The 21,461-nt window shown below is 49.3% G+C and overlaps 2 protein-coding genes across 2 annotated transcripts; both read right to left on the reverse strand.

Moving 5' to 3' along the window:
* Positions 1-114: 114 nt before the first annotated feature.
* Positions 115-5,453, reverse strand: LOC129714983 (proton-coupled zinc antiporter SLC30A1-like). The gene is made up of 2 exons (XM_055664788.1): positions 4,520-5,453; positions 115-2,703 (listed from the first exon to the last, which is right to left on the reverse strand). Exons 1-2 carry the CDS (start codon positions 4,998-5,000, stop codon positions 1,955-1,957), a joined length of 1,230 nt encoding a protein of 409 aa, XP_055520763.1. The 5' UTR covers positions 5,001-5,453; the 3' UTR covers positions 115-1,954.
* A 4,811-nt stretch (positions 5,454-10,264) lies between these two features.
* Positions 10,265-18,395, reverse strand: LOC129714984 (uncharacterized). Its single transcript, XM_055664789.1, has 3 exons — positions 17,762-18,395; positions 12,549-13,076; positions 10,265-11,158 (listed from the first exon to the last, which is right to left on the reverse strand). Exons 1-3 carry the CDS (start codon positions 17,762-17,764, stop codon positions 10,712-10,714), a joined length of 978 nt encoding a protein of 325 aa, XP_055520764.1. The 5' UTR covers positions 17,765-18,395; the 3' UTR covers positions 10,265-10,711.
* Positions 18,396-21,461: the final 3,066 nt, after the last annotated feature.

Here is a 21,461-nt window from a genome sequence, read left to right on the forward strand (position 1 = left end):
AAAAATGCTAGAGTGACTCAGCATCTCTAGAGAACATGGATAGATAACGTTTCGAGCTGGGACCCTTCAGAGTGTGGGGGGGGGTGAAACTTTCTGAAAGACTATTGTGTGCACCACATAGAAAATGGGTGCAGGAGGAGGCTATTCGGCCCTTCGAGCCAGCACCGCCATTCATTGTGATCATGGCTGATCAGCCCCAATCAATAACCTGTGCCCATAGAAAATAGGTGCAGGCTATCCATCGTAATTGAGAACATTTGCTGTCCAGCCTAATCCTCCTTGGTCTGCGGGAGTCAGTAGATGGACACTCTTTGGGTACAAAGCCACATGGTGTTAAATGTGGTGAGGGTCTCCAACCTGCTCTTGGGAAACCACAGCCAGTTAGCTTGATATCTGCCAAAGGCAAAAATGTGCAACCCATTATTAAAATAACAATCAGTCGATGTGTTTTTAGAAAAGGGAAATCATATTTGACAAGTTTATTAGCATTATTAGAACACGTTGCAAGGTATATGAAAAGGGAGTCAGTAGACTAATAAGTATATTGGATTCTAAAAACAATTTCATTAGGTGCTATATAACCAGAGTGCAGGAGGATGAGGGGTGATCTTATAGAGATGTACAAGATCATGACAGGAATAGATGGGGCAAATGCAGTCTTTTAACCAGGTTGGGGGAATCGGGAACAAGAGGACATAGGCTTAAATTGGGGGTGGGGTGGGGGAAGGTGAGATTTAATAGGAACCTGGGGGGGGAGATTTAATAGGAACCTGTGGGGTAACTTTTTTTACACAAAGGGTGGCGGGTATATGGGTTGAGCTGCCAGAAGAGGTAGTTGAGGCAGATATTATCGTACGCTTAAGAGACATTTGGACTGGTACATAGATAGGGCAGGTTTAGAGGGTTATGGGTCAAGCGCGGGGCAGTTGGGACGAGCGTCGATGGGGCATGTTGGACGGCATGGGCTAGTTGACCCGATGGGTCTGTTTCCATACTGTATGGCTGTGACCTTAGGTGACTATTCAAGGTAAGGAACTCGAGTGTGCTGTGGGTAATATATCAGCATGAATGGATGACTGGATAACCGACAGAAAAGTGAAAGTTGGGATGAATTGGTTATTTTCCAAGTTGATGGGCTGTAGCAAGTGAGGTGCCACAGTGATGGATGTGATGGTACCTTCAACTATGTACAATCAATGTTAATGATGGAGAGGAAGCGACTGAAATCGAGTGGTATAAAGGTGGCTGGTGAAGCAGGCTACAAAAGTGCGCAAGTGCATTCAGAGTTTAAATGAATTGGTAAAAATAAATTAGCAGATGGAGTATAATGTGAGGTTATCCACTTTAATCAGAATAATGAGAAAACTGGTGGCACAAGAAACCGCAAACCCTTGGACGGGTACATGGATAGAAAAGGTTTAGAGGGATGTGGGCCAAATGGGAGCAAATGGAAGGGGCTAATATGAGGCATGTTGGTCAGCATGGACAAGTTGGGCTGAAAGGCCTGTTTCCATGTATGATTATGAGGACAGCTGATGGAACTCGGCTGATTAGGGCAGCATCTGATTTCAGAAAAATTTGTCGGCAACATTTTAGGTTACATAGAAAATAGGTGCAGGAGGTGACCATTCGGCCCTTCGAACCTGCACCGCCATTCAATATGATCATGGCTGATCACCTGCCTTCGCTCCATACCCCCTGATCCCTTTAGCCACAAGGGCCACATCTAACTCCTTCTTAAATATAGCCAATGAACTGGCCTCAACTACTATCTGCGGCAGAGAATTCCACAGATTCACCACTCTGTGTGAAAAATATTACGGTAGTTCATCTAGAAGCTGCCACTGTTTGAGGGGGAGGGTTGAATCATAAGGAAACTAAACAGTGGGACAGTATGTGCTACAATTCTGCATGTGTACTTGCTCCATATCCCCACGAGTGCCCTGGTGCTGCATTAGACGGTTGTCTCACACTCAGTGCTGTTGTAGGCTGAGAGAGGAGACTCTGCGAGCAGGGAGTTGTGCCTCGATGCCGGGCTGCCCCAGTCATGGTGGGGCTGCTGGTCCCCCGCACAGCACAGCCTGTGGGCGCAGCGCTGCCCGCACGCCAGCTCACACCCCAGCCCCCGGTCCTCGCCCACCTCCGGCTGCACCGTGACTGCCGCCATCCCCTCCCGCCGGAGGAAGGCGGCCAGCCTCCCGGCCGTGCCCGCATCCCGGCACCGGGCATGGGCCATGGCCACCAGCCGCCTGCCAGCCAGCCGCCACACATGCAACTCATGCACGGCCTCCACCCCGTCCTGTCTCAGCAGCAGCTCCCGCAGCCGCCGCACATCCAGCCCCCCGGGCACTGCTTGCAGCAGCAGCAGCGCCGACTCCTTCAGCCGGGGCCAGGACACCCACATGGCCCTGGAGACCACACCGAGACCCAGGGCCGGGTCCAGGTACAGCAACAGCCAGCAGGGCCAGGCACTCTCCTCCTCCCCCTTGCACTGTCCCACGGAACAGGAGGACCAGGCTGTGTAATGAGCCAACGCGTTCAACAGCAACAGAACCGAGATCGGGGCATCCGCCAGCACCCGCGGTGAAGCCCTCTGACAATCCAGGCGCAGCTCTTCGCCCACGGCCCCGGGCTCCTCCAAATCCTCTCCCCACCAGCTCTTGCTTCGTCCCGGGACATCGGTCAGCGTCTCACTGAGAAGTTCTGCAACAACAGCAGAGCGGGGACGTCAGGCCTACCGTGTCTCCCGGTTGCGAACCATTTTCATTCCCATTCTTCCCTTCCCTCCCGCACCACCTCCTCCCCGGGCACTTTCTCTTGCAACCGCAAGAGATGCTACACTTGTCGCTTTACCTCTTGGTTCTTGGTTTCTTGCACCTCCAAAATATTCCAAATGGAATTTAAACTGGAGGTGGTGGAGGGAGGGCTTAAGCCAGAAAGGGTTATTGGGAAGAAAGAGCTACTTTAAATTTAGTTGCATCTGGTTGGGTAACTATAGTTGGGTGGAGATTATTCCATGCTTTAATTGTAAGAACGAATTGCTGTATACATCCCCCCTTGACTCCATTCAAGGACCCAAGCAGTCGTTACAGGTGCGACAGAGGTTCACCTGCACCTCCTCCAACCTTATCTATTGCATCTGCTACTCTAGATGTCAGCTGATCTACATCGGTGAGACCAAACGTAGGCTTGGCGATCGTTTCACCGAACACCTTCGCTCGGTCCGCATTAACCAACCTGACCTCCCGGTGGCTCAGCAATTCAACTCCCCCTCCGACCTCCGAATCCAACCTCTCTGTTCTGGGCCTCCTCCATGGCCAGAGTGAGCACTGCCGGAAATTGGAACAGCACCTCATATTCCGCTTGGGCAGTCTGCATCCTAGTGGCATAAACAGTGAATTCTCCAATTTCCGGTAGCCCTTGCTGTCTCCTCCCCTTCTCAGCTCTCCCTCAGCCCTCGGGCTCCTCATCTTCCTTTTTCCTTTCTTCTCCCCGCCCCCCACCCTCCATCAGTCTGAAGAAGGGTTTCGGCCCGAAACGTTGCCTATTTCCTTCGCTCCATAGATGCTGCTGCACCCGCTGAGTTTCTCCAGCGTTTTGTCTACCCACACTGACCTTTCTGTCCTGGGTCGCTTCCATTGCCAGAGTGAAGCAAACTGGAAGGACTGCGTCTGGTATTCCACTTGGGTAGATTACAACCCAACAGAATGAACATGGAAAATAGACACAAAATGCTGGAGTGAAAGATAGGTTAGATGTGGAGAGGAGAGAGGGTAGACACAACATTCTGGAGTAACCCAGCAGGATAGGCAGCATTTCTGGAGAGAGGGAATGGGTGATGATTCGCGTCGAGACCCTTCTTCAGATGTTTTCACTAATGGGAGAATCCAGGCCAGAAGCCTCAGAATAATAGGATGTACTTTTAAGAAGGAGATGAGGGGGGATTTCTTTAGTCAGAGGGTGGAATCTATGGAATTCATTGCCACAGACGGCTGTGGAGGCCAAGGGGTTTTTTTAAAGGCGGAGATTGACAAATTCTTGATTAGTATATCAGGGGTTGAAGGGCCGAATGGCCTCCTCCTGCACCTGTTTTCTATGTTTTTAATCTGGAGGTGTGCGTTTTCACACTTCTGTATATCATGTCTGACGGGAGAGGGGAGAAGAGGGAGTGACCGGGGTGGGACTGGCCCTTGATTGTGCTGCTAGCCTTGCCGAGGCGGCGTGTGGTGTGACTTGTAACTCAACCAAACTCAACACAGAGAGTGGTGAGTCTGTGGAATTCTCTGCCTCAGGTGGAGGCCGGTTCTCTGGATGATTTCAAGAGAGAGCTAGATAGGGATCTTAAAGATAGCGGAGTCTGGGGATATGGGGAGAAGGCAGGAACGGGGTACTGATTGTGGATGATCAGCCATGATCACATTGAATGGCGGTGCTGGCTCGAAGGGCCAAATGGCCTACTCCTGTTGTCTATTGTGTTAAAAGTAACAGCGATTAACCATTTCCCCCGGTAAAATCTGACCTTTGTTTTCGCGCTTGCAACCCGTGTCTGCGGAGGGCCAGTCTTGTGCGTTGTTTGCTCCTCTGAAGATGTAGAAACTGCCCAGGTCGATCAGGAGACTGGTTAACCCGACCCCCACTAGGACCTCGGGGCGTCGGACTGGGCGAGGTTGCAACAAGCTCTCCACCGTTTTCCCCAGGGCGGCGAAGCAGAGGCCAGTGAGGAACACGCCTTGCACCAGGGCGCCCAGCGGCTCCACCCTCAGCCAGCCGAAGGTGTTCTTGGCCCGATTGTGGACCCGGCCGGCCCAGTTGAGCCTCCGAGACACCTGCAGCGTGCACAGACCCAGCAGCGTGGAGAAGGTGTGAAAGGACTGAGAGAGCAGGGCGAGGGAGCAGCACACTTTGCTCGCACTCAGTTGCAACAGCCAGACCGCCAGGGTAAATGCAAGCATCAGATGCAGAGCCACGGCGCCCCAACACGAGCGGTGCCTCTTTTGCATTCTCCACTCTCTCCTTCGAAGTTTATGCACCCGGTGTCGGATGCACACGGGTCCAAAGCAAGCCCTCTCCGCACGAAACCAGGGCTCAGGACGGAATAAATAACAACACTTTCAAAACCAAATCACGGAATTCCTTCGTGCATTGAAAACTTCATCCTTTGCCTCCAAGGTTGTGATTTTCCGCCTCTGCTAGCTTGCAACTCCTACTCACGAGCCCAGATAATTAAAATATTTTAACCCATCTCCAACTCGCGGGAACTTTACGCTGTGTGTAACCTCGAAACAAAAACAGTGCAGTCTGAAGAATGGTGCCGACCTGCCCATGCTCTGCAGAAATGCTGCCTGACCAGTTGAGATTACTCCAGCACTTCGTGTTTAAGAAAGAACTGCAGATGCTGGAACAATCGAAGGTAGACAGAAATGCTGGAGAAACTCAGCGGGTGAGGCAGCATCTATGGAGCGAAGGAATAGGTGACGTTTCGGGTCGAGACCCTTCTTCAGACTGCACTGTTTTTGTTGGCCAATAAACTTATTCAGTCTGAATAAGTCGACACCCGAAACGTCACCTATTCCTTCGCACCATAGATGCTGCCTCACCCGCTGAGTTTCCCCAGCATTTTTGTCTATCACCACTTCGTGTGTTTTTAAATATAAAACTGGACATCACAGGAGTAGTTAGACAAAAATGCTGGAGAAACTCAGCGGGTGCAGCAGCATCTATGGAGCGAAGGCGAAACCCTTCTTCAGACTGATGCTGAAGTCTGATGCGTCAGTCTGAAGAAGGGTTTCGGCCCGAAACGTCACCTATTTCCTTCGCTCCATAGATGCTGCTGCACCCGCTGAGTTTCTGCAGCATTTTTGTGTACCTTCGATCTTCCAGCATCTGCAGTTCCTTCTTGAACACATCACAGGAGTAGGATCTTCGGCCCACAATATTTGTCCCGAACAAGATGCCAAGTTACACTGATCCAGCTTCCACGTCATCTATATATATATCCCTCCATCTTTTATATAATGGAACTGTAGATGCTGATTTAAATCGAAGATGGACACAAAATGCTGGAGTAACACAGCGGGATATAGGCAGCATCTCTGGATAGAACGAAGAGATGAGTTTCTCCAGCACTTTTGTCTATCTTTGATTTTCCAGCACCTGCAGTTCCTTCTTAAACACTAAAGAAGGGTCCTGCTCAGAAAAGTCACCTGGCCTTTTTCTCCAAAGATGCTGCCTGACCCGCTGAGTTGCTCCAGCACTTTGTGTCTATCTTCTCATCTAGTTTTAGTTTAGTTTTAATTTTGGAGATACAGCACAGAAACAGGCCCTTCGGCCCACCGAGTCCATACCGACCAGCGATTCCCGCACACTAGCACTATCCTATATATTAGGGATAATTCAAAATTTTTACCTGAAATCACATTTTTATGCTGAAGAGAAAACTGAAGGGAACTGGCCTTCAAAACAAGCATAAGCTAAAGATGACTGCAATACAGGCCTGGCAGAGCATCACCCAGAGAAGACACCCAGCAACTGGTGATGTCCATGAATCGCAGACTTCAAGCAGTCATTGCATGCAAAGGATATACAATAAAATACTAAACGTGACTACTTTCATTTACATGACATTGCTGTGTCCCAAACATTATGGTGCCCTGAAATGGGGGGACTATGTATAAACACTGCTGTAATTTCTACATGGTGAAACCAAAATGTATAAAAATGGCCTTTATTAAAATCTGACAATGTACATTTTAACCACATGTGATTTTTTTTAAAGTATTACAAATCTCAAATTGTGGAGTACAGAGGCAAATAAATAAATGATGGGTCTTTGTCCCAAACATTATGGCGGGCACTGTATGTCCTTTTATTCTAAGGCTATGGCCTCTGATCCTAGACTCTCCCACTAGTGGAAACATCCTCTCCCTGCCACAGCCTCCCAGGACACAGGTCAGACACACGCATTACTCCAGCTCTCTCTTCCCTGAACGTCACACGCTCCTGGGCTTGGACACACAGAATGCAGCTCTCTCTTCACTGTCCCAGGGCTCATGTACGTGCTCTGCCTCTGCTGAGTTAGCATGAAGCCAACAAAAGAAGGGATGCGGTCCAGAAACTGCGTGAAGGGGTTAAGTACGAGGCCTGTAGTGGCGTCAGCAGCAGCTGGGAGGTCTGCCTGAATGGGTCAGCTAATTCACAGTGCGATATTGTGTGCTCTGTCAGTGGAACAGAGAGCACAATGGTAGCAATGTGTTTCCTCATTAATGCTGCACGGAACGTTCCAGAATGTAGGGTACTGCTCCCGCTTCTCTCTCTTTTATCTCTCTCTTGCTACCTCCCTCTCTCCATCTCTCTCATCCTCTCTCCCTGCCTCCCCCTACCTCTCTCAGTCTCTCCCACCTCCCTTCTCCCCCTACCTCCTCCCCCCTCCCTCTCTCCCTTCCCTCCTCTTTCTCCTTCCCTTCATCTCTTTCCCCCTCTCTCCTTCCCTCCCCCTCCCCCTACCTCACTCTCCCCCCCCCCCTTTCTCTTTCTCCTGCACTATCCTTGCACCTCCCAGAATCTCTCTCACTCTTTTTCTTTCTCTCCCACTCTCTCTCCTATACCTACCTGTGTGAAGTTTGACACTTGCGGCATTACCAAATGTGAATGATAGCAGTTGACATACTATGTGAGTGAGTGTGTGCGAATGAGTTTGTGCGTGTCTGTATCTGTGCGTGCCAGTGAGTTAAAGGGTGTTTGTGAGCGCAATTGAGGGTGTGGGTGTGTGTGAGAGTATGTGTGAGAGTTGAGGGTATGTGTGTGTGTATAAGTGTGTTGATATAAGTGTGAGAGTGCATGCATGTGTGCAAGTAAGGGGTGTGTGTGTGTGTGTGTAAGTGAGGGTGTGTGAGTGAGGGTGTGCATGTATGTGTGTAAGGGTGTGTGTTAGTGAGGGTGTGTGTGTGTGTGTGTTCTATGGTTTGTAGGTGAACCAGTTCTGATCAACATCACACTGAACCGCCCACACTCTCATACACACAAACAGGCAAGGCACATTTATTTCCTTTCTACACATCTCTATCCTTTTTTCTTCTTTTTAAAACACTCCTAGAGCAACCTCTTGAGTCGGGGCCAAGCAGTCTTTGATAATTCGGTAACTTGGCATCCAAATGCAAACTGCTGAAGCTGTTGAAAACTGATTTCCCCTTACTGTAGACAAAAGTGCTGGAGAGACTCAGCGGGTGCAGCAGCATCTATGGAGCGAAGGAAATAGGCAACGTTTCGGCCCGAAACGTTGCCAATTTCCTTTGCTCCATAGATGCTGTTGCACCCGCTGAGTTTCTCCAGCACTTTTGTCTACCTTCGATTTTCCAGCAACTGCAGTTCCTTCTTAAACACTTTGTCTTTCCCCTTATGGTGTTCCCCGGACAGAGATGGCTGCACCAACGTTTATTGCCCATCCACAATTGCCCTCGGTCCAATGGATCGTAAAACCTCCAAGGCAGTGAATGCCTCATTATTTTTTTTGGGGCACAATAGTGAACCGGACGGTTATTCTACGATAGTCCAGAGTTACTTGGTCACTGTTACCATGGTTGCTAACATCTTCACGGAGATTTATTTAATGGTACCTGTATATTTAAATTCTCCAGCAGAGTCGAGATTCGATCTTAATGACCGGACTGCCAGAGTTTAGTTTAGGGCACAGCTATAAAGTGATTGGGGGAAAGTTTAATGGAGATGTACGGGGCGAGTTTTTTTTAACGCTGAGATTGATGGGGACCTGAAACGCATTAGATGGGGCAACGTGGAAGGGATATAGTTAATGTACAGACAGATGGATCATGTACAGGCGGCACTTTGGCGCATGGGTAAACATAGAAACATAGAAAATAGGTGCAGGAGTAGGCCATTCGGCCCTTTGAGCCTGCACCACCATTCAATATGATCATGGCTGATCGTCCAACTCAGTATCCCACCCCTGCCTTCTCTCCATACCCCCTGATCCCTTTAGCCACAAGGGCCACATCTAACTCCCTCTTAAATATAGCCAATGAACTGGCCTCAACTACCTTCTGTGGCAGAGAATTCCACAGATTCGCCACTCTCTGTGTAAAAAACGATTTTCTCATCTCGGTCCTAAAAGACTTCCCTCTTATCCTTAAACTGTGTGACCACTTGTTCTGGACTTCCCCAACATTGGGAATAATCTTCCTGCATCTAGCCTGTCCAACCCCTTAAGAATTTTGTAGGTTTCTATAAGATCCCCCCTCAATCTTCTAAATTCTAGCGTGTACAAACCGAGTCGGCCTTAGTTGCAGCCTTACTGCGCCAGAGACCCGGGTTCGATCCTGACTACGGCTGCTGTATGTACGGAGTTTGTACGTTCTCCCCGTGACAGGCGTGGGTTTTCTCCAGGTGCTCCGGTTTCCTCCCACACTCCAAAGACGTACAGGTTGGTAGGTTAAATGGCTTCGGTAAAAATTGTGCATTGCCCCTAATATGTAGCACAGTGCTAGTGTATGGGATGGTCGGTCGGCGTGCGTGGGCCGAGGGGCCTGTTTCTGTGCTGTATCTCCAAATTGAAAACAAAACGAAACCTAGATGCGAATATAGACACAGAGTGCTCGAGTAACTCAGAGGGTCAGCAGCATCTCTGGAGAAAAAGGGTGACGTTTTGGGTCGGGTCCCTTCTATAGACCCCAAAAAACGAAATGAGAACAGTTTAACTTGGCATCACATGTTCATAAGACATAGGAGCAGAATTAAGCCATTCAGCCTATTAAGTCAACTCTGCCATTCGATCATGGCTGATCTATCTCTCTTCAGATTCCCTTTCAACCCCCTTCTCCTCAAAACCCCGACACCCATACTAATCAAGAACCCGTCAGTCTCCGCTTTAAAAATACCTAATGACTTGGCCTCCACTGCCGTCTGTGGTAATGAATTCCACATTCACCCACCCTCGGGTTTGGCACGAACATTCTGGGCCGAAGGGCCTCTTCCTGTGCTGTACGACGGCTCATTTCAATCTTCTCCCCTCCCCATGACAGAATCAAAAGTGGCGCCGTGGAAGAAAAACAGAAAACCTTTTTTAAATTTTAGCTTTAATCAATTAATAAACTCTGGACCATCAAATACAATTTAAAAAAATGATTGCATTTGGTGCTTAGTTTGGGGGGTGGGGAAGGGGGGGGGGGAATGGTGAGGTGGTGGGTAGGGGTTGGTGGGGAGGGGGGGGGGGCGGGGAGGCTGTGGGGAGGTGTGGGAGAGAAGCAGCAGCTTCCCGTTTTGGGGGAAAGGAGTGGGGGTGGGAATCTGGTTTGGGAGAGGGAACGGGGGGGGGGGGGGGGAGACTGAGGAAGGCAGTTTCCAATTTGGGGGGGGGGAGGTGGCGTTGGATGGGGTTTGAGAGATGTAGCTACATTTTAGGGGGAGGGTTGGTACAGAAGGGGCAGATAGAGGTGAGGATGGAGGGGGGAAGAGTCTGAGGGGGGTGGCTCCAGGTTAGGGGGGGAATGGAGGGAGGCACCTTTGAATTTGGGTGGAGGGGGGGGCAGAAAGTGAGGGGGGGGGGGAAATCTGAGGGGTACAGCTTCCAGTTTGGGTGGGGGGAGAAGGGGGTTAGGGATGGAGAGGGGGAGAGATTGTGGGAGATAGCTTCCAGTTTGGAAGGGAGGATTTTGGGGTTGGAGTGAGAGGGGGTAGACTGAGGGCAGCAGTTTCCGCCTCATAAGTTCTTCCCGGGAAACTCCGACCACTCCGAGGCCTTCTCCTCGGAGTCGGGCTCTCCGGTGGTGTCCAGCTCAAAGTGTGGCGGGACCCTCTTGCGACTGGACGTGTTGTAGCGTTCGATGAACTCGACCCTGCCGTCCGTGTGCACGATCTCCTTGAAGGTGGGCCGGTTGACCGCGTTGTACAGCTGCTCCTTGATCTTCCTGGCCAGCTCCAGGCTGCACTTGCGGGTGGGCCGGGAGGCGGTGTTGGTCAGGGCCTTGCCCACCACCGCGCTGAACACCATCTTGTACTCCTCCGGGGTGAGCCTGTGGATCTTCAGGGGCTGCTCCCCGAAGCCCTCGCACTTCCGCGGGATCCTGGTGTCTGAGCTACTCCTGCTCAGTCCATCAGCCTGCTCGCTACTAGGACCCGAGCTATTCCAGGCCAGGATTTCCTTCTCCTTCACGTAGGAAACAATGGGAGGTTTTAATATGGAGGAAGGAACTGCAGGTGCTGGTTTACACTGCAGGTAATCACATTTCACTGTGCCATCTGGCACATATGACAAATAAATGTATCTTGTATCTTGTAGATAAGACACAAATTCTGGAGTAACACACTGGGACAGACAGCATCACCAGACAGAAAGAATGAATAACCTTTTGGCTCGAGACCCTTCCTGCTTTGATCAGTCGTGTTCACACCTTACCCTTCAATTGATCAATTTCTCTCCTGGGATAAATAAATAAAGTTCTATCATATTGTGTAGCTTTATCTTCCATCTCCCCTGACTCTCAGACTGAGGAAGGGTCTCGGCCCCAACTGGCACCGTTCTCCTTCTCTCCAGAGATGCTGCCTGTCCTGCTGAGTTAGTCAGGCACTTTGTGTCTATCTAGGAGGTTTTAATTGTTTCTTTCCAATGCTAAATAGACAATAGGTGCAGGAGTAGAGGCCATTCGGCCCTTCAAGCCAGCACCGTCATTCAATGTGATCATGGCTGATCATCCCCAATCAGTACCCCGTTCCTGCCTTTTCCCAATATCCCCTGACTCTTTAAGATCCCTATCCAGCTCTCTCTTGCAAGCATCCAGAGAACCTGCCTCCACCGCCCGCTGAGGCAGAGAATTCCACACACTCACAACTCTCTGTGAGAAAAACTGTTTCCTCGTCTCCATTCTAAATGGCTTACCCCTTATTCTTAAACTGTGGCCCCTGGTTCTAGACTCCCCCAACATCGGGAACATGTTTCCTGCCTCTAGCATGTCCAAACCCTTAATAATCTTATATGTTTCAATAAGATTCCCTCTCCTCCTTCTAAACTCCAGAGTGTACAAGCCCAGCCGCTCCATTCTCTCCGCATATGACAGTCCCGCCATCCCGAGAATTAACCTTGTAAACCTACGCTGCTCTCCCCTCAATAGCGAGAATGTCCTTCCTCAAATTAGGGGACCAAAACTGCACACAATACTCCAGGTCTGTTCTCATTAGGGCTCTGTACGACTGCAGAAGGACCTCTTTGCTCCTATATTCGATTCCTCTTGTTATAAAGGCCAACATGCCATTCGCATTCTTCACTGCCTGCTGTAGCTGTATGCTTACTTTCATAGACTGGTGTACAAGATCCCGTTGTACTTCCCCTTTTCCCAACTTGGCGCCATTTAGATAGTAATCTGCCGTCCTGTTTTTGCTACCAAAGTGGATAGCCTCACATATATCCGCATTAAACTCCATCTGCCATGCTTCTGCCCACTCCCCCAACCTGTCCAAGTCACCCTGCAGAAGGGGGAGGGGGGGGGTAAGGGGGGAACGCGGCTCCGCGGGACGGGGTGAGGAGGGGGCGATGTACTGACCTTGCGTTGCCGTGACGACTGAAGGTGCTCGGGCCCCTCGGCCTCTGTCTCTCTCTTGCCCACCGCCTGCCCTGCGACCTGTTGGATGCCCACCACCAGGTCCACCGCCTCGTCCACCTCGATCCTGGCCTGGGCCCGGGCGCGGGTCCTCTGGCGGGTGGAGCGCAGGGCGGCCGCCCCACAGCTCCAGCGGTGGGTGCTGAGCAGGCGTCGGGCAGAGCCGGTCCCTCTCACCCCCCCACCTCCCGCCCGCTTGGTCGCCCGGCGGCTGCAGTAGTTGTGCTCGATGGTGATGATGTCGGGCGCCGGGTAGTCGCCCGCCATCTGGGGCCGGGTCACGGGCAGAGGGTGGTCGCAGGGCTGACCCGTCAGCAGGCAGGTGGCGTGCCCGGCCTGCATCTGGCCGTGGTGGAAGAGGCCGGGGCTCGGGCACAGTAGGCTGGCTGGCGGCTCACTCGCCGCGTGCTGGAAACCCTCATGGACACCTAGGGAGCCGATGGATTCGGAAATCATCTTGGTCCCAAATACCTGGAAGAAAAATCGCACCTGCGTAAGTCCAAACACCTCTCAGTGCTAGAGACCCTGGTTCAATTCAGATTCAGATTCAATTTTAATTGTCATTGTCAGTGTACAGTACAGAGACAACAAAATGCATTTAGCATCTCCCTTGAAGAGCGACATAGCAAACGATTTGAATAAAAAATAATAAGTGTCCGGTGATTGGCAGTCACTGAGGTACGTTGTTGAGTATGTCCTGACCGTGTGTGTGTATCTCTGTCTGTCTTTCTGGCTGTGTGTTTGCACGTTTTCCCTGTGACTGCGTGACTGCCTGTGACTGCGTGGGTTTCCTCCGGATGCTCCGGTTTCCTCCCACGTCCCAAAGACGTGCGGGTTTGTAGGTCAATTGGCCCTCTGTAAAATCACCCCTTGTGTGTGGGAAGCTGATGAGAAAGTGGGAAAATACGGAAACATATAAAAATTCTTAAGGGATTGGACAGGCTGGATGCAGGAAAAATGTTCTGCATGGTGGGGGAGTCCAGAACCAGGGGTCACAGTTTAAGAATAAGGGGTAGGTAGGCCATTTAGGACTGATATGAGGAAAAACTTTTTCAGCCAGAGATTTGTTAATCTGTGCAATTCTCTGCCACAGAAGGCAGTAGAGGCCAATTCACTGGATGTTTTCAAGAGAGAGTTGGATATAGCTCTTAGGGCTAAAGGAATCAAGGGATATGGGGAGAAATCAGGAACAGGCTACTGATTGTGGATGATCAGCCATGATCATGTTGAATGGTGGTGCTGGCTCGAAGGGCCAAATGGCCTACTCCTGCACCTATTTTCTATGTTTCTAACTAGTGTGAACGGGTGACCGATGGTCAGCGTGGACTCTTTGGGCTGAAGGGCCTGTTTCCATGCTCTAAATCTCTAAATCAAACTCTGTGGTGACCAGGGCTCACAGGCAAACAGTTCCAAAAATAGATGGCGTATTGACTGCTATTAACTACTAGAAGAGGTCGACGATCCCGAGAGATAGGAGAGCATTATAAATAAAAAAGTGCTGGAGTAACTCAGCGGGTCAGGCAGCATGTCTGGAGAATGTGGGCAGGTGACGTTTCGAGTCGGGACCCTTCTTCAGACTCTGAAGAAAGATCCCGACCTGAAACGTCACCTAGTTTCATTTTGTTCATCATTGTCATGTGTACCGAGGTACGGTGATACGCTTTGTTATTGCATCCTATCCAGTCAACGAAAAGACTATACATGATTACAATCAATCCATCGAGTTTGCAGATACAGGATAAAGGGAATAACGTTTAGTGCAGGGTAAAGTCCGATTAAAGAGCCTGAGAGTCTCCAATGAGGTAGATGGTAGGTCAGGGCTGCTCTCTAGTCGATGAGAGGACTGTTCAGTGGCCTGATGACAGCTGGGAAGAAACTGTCCCTGAATCTGGAGGTGTGCATTCTCAAACTTCTGTACGTCTTGCCTGATTCAGATTCAGATTCAGATTCAGATTCAACTTTAATTGTCATTGTCAGTGTACAGTACAGAGACAACGAAATGCAGTTAGCATCTCCATGGAAGAGCAACATAGAATATGAATAAATAAATCTATCTACATGCAGACAGTCATAGTGTTTTTTCCTGTGGGAGGAGTGTCCAGGTGGGGGGGGGGGGGGGTGATTGGCAGTCACTGAGGTACAGTGTTAAGTAGTGTAACAGCCGCAGGGAAGAAGCTGTTCCTGGACCTGCTGTTCCGGCAACGGAGAGACCTGTAGCGCCTCTCGGATGGTAGGAGGGTAAACAGTCCATGGTTGGGGTGAGAGCATTCCTTGACGATGCTGAGCGCCCTTCGCAGACAACGCTTGCTTTGGACAGACTCAATGGAGGGGAGCGAGGAACCGGTGATGCGTTGGGCAATTTTCACCACCTCTGCAGTGGGAGAGGGGAAGAGTGACCGAGGTGAGACTGGTCCTTGTTTATTACCCATCCACGTTCTGCCAAGATGCTCCCTAACCTGCTGCGTTACTCCAGCACTCTGTGTCATTTTATGTAAACCAGCATCTGCAGTTCTTCGTTTCCATATTCCCGAGTTGTGTCTTGTAGATGGTGGAGAGATTTTAGGGTATAGAGAAGTGTGTAATCAGCCACAAATTGGGTGTAATCAGCCTAAACCCAGTGTTTAGGAAGGAACTGCAGTTGCTGGTTTATACCGAAGATAGACACAAAATGCTGGAGTAACTCAGCGGGTTAGGCAGCGTCTCTGGAGAAAAAGGATGGGTGCGTTACGGGTCGGAAGCTTTCTTCAAATTTCAGACAGTCTGAAGAAGGGTTCCGACCTGAAATGTCACCCATCCTTTTCCTCCAGAGATGTTGCTTAACCTGCTGAGTTACTCCAGCAGTTTGTGTCTGTCACAGAATACCCAGTGCCTGACTTGTAACTGGTATAGTGCATTTTCTGGACTGTTTAATTGTCGAAGGTAGACACAAATTGCTGTAGTAACTCAGAGGGACAGGCAGCATCTCTGGAGAGAAGGAATAGGTGACGTTTTGGGTCGAGACCCTTCTTCAGACTGATCGTAATTGTCTGAGTATTTAATTGTCGGATGCACCAACTACCGAACAATGAAATTCCTACTTGAGGCAGGTACACAAAAATGCTGGAGAAACTCAGCGGGTGCAGCAGCATCTATGGAGCGAAGGAAATAGGCAATGTTTCGGGCCGAAACCCTTCTTCAGGCAGCTTAACACACCTGTAAGCACAATGCTCACAGATAACATAATCAATAAAAAACATTTTTAAGGCAGAGATGGATAGATTCTTGATCAGTACGGGTGTCGGGGGTTATGAGAAAGCAGGAGAATGGGGTTAGGAGGGAGAGATAGATCAGTCATGATTGAAAGGCTGAGTAGACTTGATGGGCCGAGTGGCCTAATACTACTCCTATCACATGACTTTATGACCTAATTCCATAGATTAAAAACTCCAATATTTGGTGTTAAAAACTGAAACTCTTCAGTGCAACCAAAACAGTTCATAGTTGAGGTTAGTGTTATGTAGTATTCAAGAGCCTGATGGCTGTTTGGAAGAAGCTGGAATTCATTGCCGCAGATGGGTGTGGAGGCCAAGTCAATAGGTATTTTTATGGTGGAGATTGACAAATTCGAGGCGAAGGCAGGAGAATGGGGTTGTGCGGGACAGATAGATCAGCCAGGATTGAATGGCGGAGTTGACTTGATCGGCCGAATGGCCTAATTCTGCTCCTATAACTTATGAACTTATGTAGCTGTTCTTGAACCTGGACATCACATCCTAAACATTCTTCCCAATAGATGTTATGAATGAAATGAGAGGGTGGCCAGGGTGGTGTGGGTCCTTGATGATGCTGGCTGCTTTTTTGAGGCAGTGCCTCCTATAGATCCCTTCGATGGTGGGGAGGTTAGTACCTATGATGGACCGGGCACTGTTCACCACTTCTTATACGCTTCCCCATTCCTGGGTGTTCGAGTTGCCGAGCCAGTGATGCAACCAGTCAAAATACTCTTTACCGTATAACGTTACCCACTCGTAATCTTACGCCAATCAACGCACTCTCCCTCCTCTTCCCAATTTATTTGCATGGTTTTCCAACTCCTGTCGGCTGGGGTTGTCTCCTCGTAGAGAGCTGCCTGGTACCTCTCTCTTTGGGAGCAATTCAGCCAGGGAAGGGTTTGTATACTGTCCTCTCCCACACTGGACAAAAGGACCAAACTTTGGGTGGCGCAGTGGCACAGCTGGTAGAGTTCCTATTTCGCGGTGCCAGGGTCCCAGGTTCAACCCTGACCTCAGGTGCCGTCTGTGTGGAGTTTCTCCGTTCTCCCTGAGGTTCATTCCGGTTCCCTCCCACACGTTTCTGTGCGTGTTTGCAGGACATTTGGCCCTCTGTAAATTGCTCTCTGGTGTGTAGGGTGTGGATTAGAAAGCGCGATAACGATAACACTAGGGGTGATCGGTGTCCAGCATGGACTAAGTGGGCTAAAGGTCCTGTTTCCACGCTGCCTTTTTAACAATCGCAACACCCCAGCTCACACACATAGTGGCACGGTGGCATAATGGTATAGCTATTGCCTTACAGCGCCAGAGACCCGGGCTCAATCCTGACTACGGAGGCTGTTTGTACGGAATTTGTACGTTCTTCCCGTGACCTGCGTGGGTTTTCTCCAAGATCATCAGTTTCCTCCCACACTCCAAAGACGTACAGGTTTGTAAGCTAATTGGCTTGGTATAAATGTAAATTGCCCCAAGTGTTAATGTGCGGAAAATCGCAGACGTGGTTTCCACGCTATATCTCTAAACTAAACTTTAACCTCGGAAACCGAGGCCAATTATATTCACAAACAGCCACTCATTTCTACCATTAAACAAACGTGAAACAAACTGACGTGTGGACAACTGATGAATTGGCTCGGAACTCCATCAGTTGGGCAGTGCATATTCCAACCTCTCCTTTTCAAATCCAATTAATTTTATTACTGTTTACCTCCTGGCCAAAGCAACAGCTAACTCAGGTTACAGACACTAATTCAAGAAAAAAAAACAAGAATAACTCTCTCACTGCCACCAGAACTTCAAATATTGTGAATTAACCCTAACATCGCAGCATCGACTAAATCTCCACCACTCCCTTACTTTCCCCTTCAGCGCAAACAAGGATAGGAATGAAAGCCTTTTTTTTACCATTGTCTGTTGTTAAGAGCGATGGGTACAAAGCTTCCTCCCTCCTTATGTCAAGGAGGGTCTGCTTTGCTCGCGGCTTCCCCACCCCCCCTATTTTGTGTTGTTTTTTACAAACAGCATGTGCTTTTGTTGCCCTGTGTATATTCAAACATTCTCGGGTACCTTGAGCGTCGATGGAAACCATTGTGTGACATCACCCACTAATATTCCAGCTCGCCTTGACAAGAACCAGAGTGGTGAAGATAGACACAAAGTGCTGGAGTAACTCAGCGGGTCAGGCAGCATCTCTGGGGAAAAAGGATGGGTGACATTTCGGGTCGGGATCCTTTTTCGGACTAAGAATGGCGGAGTAGACTTGATGGCCCACCTGCCCATATTAGTTCCATATCCCTCCAAACCTGTCCTATCCATATACCTGTCTAACTGTTTCTTAAATGTTGGGGTAGGCCCAGCTTCAACTACCTCCTCTGGCAGCTTGTTCCATACACCAATCACCCTTTGTGTGAAAATGTTACCCATCAGACTCCAATTAAACCTTTCCCACTTCACCCTAAACCTATGTCCTCTGGTCCTCTATTCACCTAGGCAAGAGACTCTTGATCTCTTAATTTCATACACCTCTAAAAGATCACCCCACATCCTCCTGCACTCCAAGGAATAGAGTCACATCCCACTCAACCTCTCCCTATAGCTCAGACCTTCACGTCCTGGCAACATCTTCATAAATTGTACTCTTTCCAGCTTGATAACATCTTTCCTAATAACACGGTACCCAGAACTGAATGCAGTACTCTAAATGTGGCCTCACCAACGTCTTATACAACTGCAACATGACCTCCCAACTTCTATACCTCAATACTGTGACTGATGTAGGTTATCTTGAAGGGGACTCCAGACTGTCAAAGCCGCCACACCCAGAAAAAAAAGCTTACCCCCATGAGCTCTACTCAACAGCCAAAAGTCTGTAGCCTCCTTTTGCTCTGGCATTTTATTTCATTCTTCACATGGTTAAATTATAATGTTTTATTTTTAATTGTCTATTGTATATCGTGTTATTACTTGCGAGCAAAGCACCAAGGCAAATTCCTTGTATGTATACATACTTGGCTAATAACATTTATTCAATTTCAATCTTAATTTAATTGTTAGTGTAAACATAGAAACATAGAAATTAGGTGCAGGAGTAGGCCATTCGGCCCTTCGAGCCTGCACCGCCATTTAATATGATCATGGCTGATCATCCAACTCAGTATCCCGTACCTGCCTTCTCTCCATACCCTCTGATCCCCTTGGCCACAAGGGCCACATCTAACTCCCTCTTAAATATAGCCAATTGGCCTCAACTACCCTCTTGGCAGAGAGTTCCAGAGATTCACCACTCTCTGTGTGAAAAATGTTACCCCTCAGGCTCCAATTAAACCTTTCCCAAGGTTTCCCAAGCTTTCCCAAGGTGTACGCTAGTGATCGCTGGTGGGCGTGAACTCGGTGAGCTGAAGGGCATGTTTCCTTGTTGTACTCTTCGCGAAAATGTACTAGATCAGCCAGGATCGAATGGCGGAGTGGACTCGAGGGGCCGAATGGCCTAATTCTGCTCCTTAGTCTTATGGTGACACCTGGAATGGGGTTAGGAAGGAGAGATAGATAGATAGATCAGCCGTGATTGAATGGCGGAATAGACTTGAGGGGCCGAATGGCCTAATTCTACTCCTATCACTTGTGACCTTGTACCCACTGACCCCCCCCCACCCCTCCTTTACTGGCTGATTGACACATCTGTTGCCCTGGAGGTGGACGGGGGCGGTGACAGATGGAGGAGCCCCGCCCACCTCAACTGGTCTTTGGCACCGCCCACTCCCAGTGATTGACGGCCAAGACCCGCCCACTCCCGGCGAACGACATCCCAGCGAACGGCGCCATGCGCCCCGCCCACTCCCAGTGATTGACGGCCAAGACCCACCCACGCCCAACGACCGACATCATACGCCCCGCCTACTACCAATGATTGACGGACAGGACCCGCCCATTCCCAGCAGCAACGTCATCCACCCCGCCCACACCCGATGATCGACGTCACACGCCTTGACCATTATATTAAGCATGCAGGTCCAACAGGCAGTGAAGAAAGTTAATGGCATGTTGGCCTTTATAACAAGAGGAGTCAAGTATAGGAGGAAAAAGGTCCTGCAGTTGTACAGGGCCCTGGTGAGCCCACACCTGGAGTATTGTGTGCAGTTTTGGTCCCCTAATTTGAGGAAGGACATTCTTGCTATTGAGGGAGTGCAGCGTAGGTTCACCAGATTAATTCCCGGGATGGCGGGACTGTCATATGCTGAGAGAATAGAGCGGCTGGGCTTGTACACGTGGAGTTTAGAAGGATGAGAGGGGATCTTTATGATACATATCAGATTATTAAGGGTTTGGACACGCTAGAGGCAGGAAACATGTTCCCGATGTTGGGGGAGTCCAGAACCAGGGGCCACAGTTTAAGAATAAGGGGTAAGCCATTTAGAACGGAGACGAGGAAACACTTTTCCACCCAGAGAGTTGTGAGTCTGTGGAATTCTCTGCCTCAAGAGGGCGGCGGAGGCAGGTTCTCTGAATACTTTCAAGAGAGAGCTAGATAGGGCTCTTAAAGGTAGCGGAGTCAGGGAATAATCAAATCAAATCAAATCAAATCAACCTTTATTGTCATCTTGCAAAGCAACAGTTGTACAGTGCAAAATGAGAAGATGTTTCCCAGGGAATACCGGAGCATCGCACATGAAACTTAAAACATTCCACACATAATAACAATATAAACAATCCAGTCCCTGATGAAACAGTATAAATAGTTAAAAGCAGGTAAAACAGCAACATTAAAATACAGTAAAAAACAATCGGCTTGTACATGCTGGAATTCAGAAGATTGAGGGGGATCTTATAGAAACTTACAAAATTCTTAAGGGGTTGGACAGGCTAGATGCAGGAAGATTATTCCCGATGTTGGGGAAGTCCAGAACAGGGGTCACAGTTTAAGGATAAGAGTCTTTTTAGGACCGAGATGAGAAAATCATTTTTTACACAGAGAGTGGTGAATCTGTGGAATTCTCTGCCACAGAAGGTAGTTGAGGCCACAGTTTATTGGCTATATTTAAGAGGGAGCTAGATGTGGCCCTTGTGGCTAAAGGGATCAGGGGGTATGGAGAGAAGGCAGGGATGGGATACCGAGTTGGATGATGAGCCATGATCATATCGAATGGCGGTGCAGGCTCGAAGGGCCGAATGGCCTACTCCTGCACCTATTTCTATGTTAAAATGTCCAGGGCAGCTGATTTGAGTGGCCAGTGCCAGAGTTATTGAAATGTCAATGCAAAGCCGCAGAATCAGGTGACTGATTGCCAGGCAGGAACGGGGTACTGATTGGGGACGATCAGCCATTTTTTTTTTTTTTTAAATTATTCTCAGATTCAGATTCAGATTCAATTTTAATTGTCATTGTCAGTGTACAGTACAGAGACAACGAAATGCATTTCGCATCTCCCTGGAAGAGCAACATAGCAAACGATTTGAATAAATAATAATAAGTGTCCGGGGGGGGTGGTGATTGGCAGTCGCCGAGGTACGTTGTTGAGTAGAGTGACAGCCGCCGGGAAGAAGCTGTTCCTCGACCTGCTGATTCGGCAACGGAGAGACCTGTAGCGCCTCCCGGATGGTAGGAGGG

The sequence above is a fragment of the Leucoraja erinacea genome, chromosome 44 (genome assembly GCF_028641065.1).
Source record: "Leucoraja erinacea ecotype New England chromosome 44, Leri_hhj_1, whole genome shotgun sequence".
Taxonomy (NCBI): Eukaryota; Metazoa; Chordata; class Chondrichthyes; order Rajiformes; family Rajidae; genus Leucoraja; species Leucoraja erinaceus.

Excerpts from the sequence above, each read along its gene's own strand:
- LOC129714984 (XM_055664789.1), bottom strand. Across the intron at positions 11,159-12,548 it reads AGTCGTCACGGCAACGCAAG|GAGAAGGAAATCCTGGCCTG; the intron begins GTCAGTACATCG and ends TCCTACGTGAAG.
- LOC129714983 (XM_055664788.1), bottom strand. The coding sequence starts at position 5,000 with ATGCAAAAGAGGCACCGCTCGTGTTGGGGCGCCGTGGCTCTGCATCTG. Across the intron at positions 2,704-4,519 it reads TTGCAAGCGCGAAAACAAAG|AACTTCTCAGTGAGACGCTG; the intron begins GTCAGATTTTAC and ends CTGTTGTTGCAG.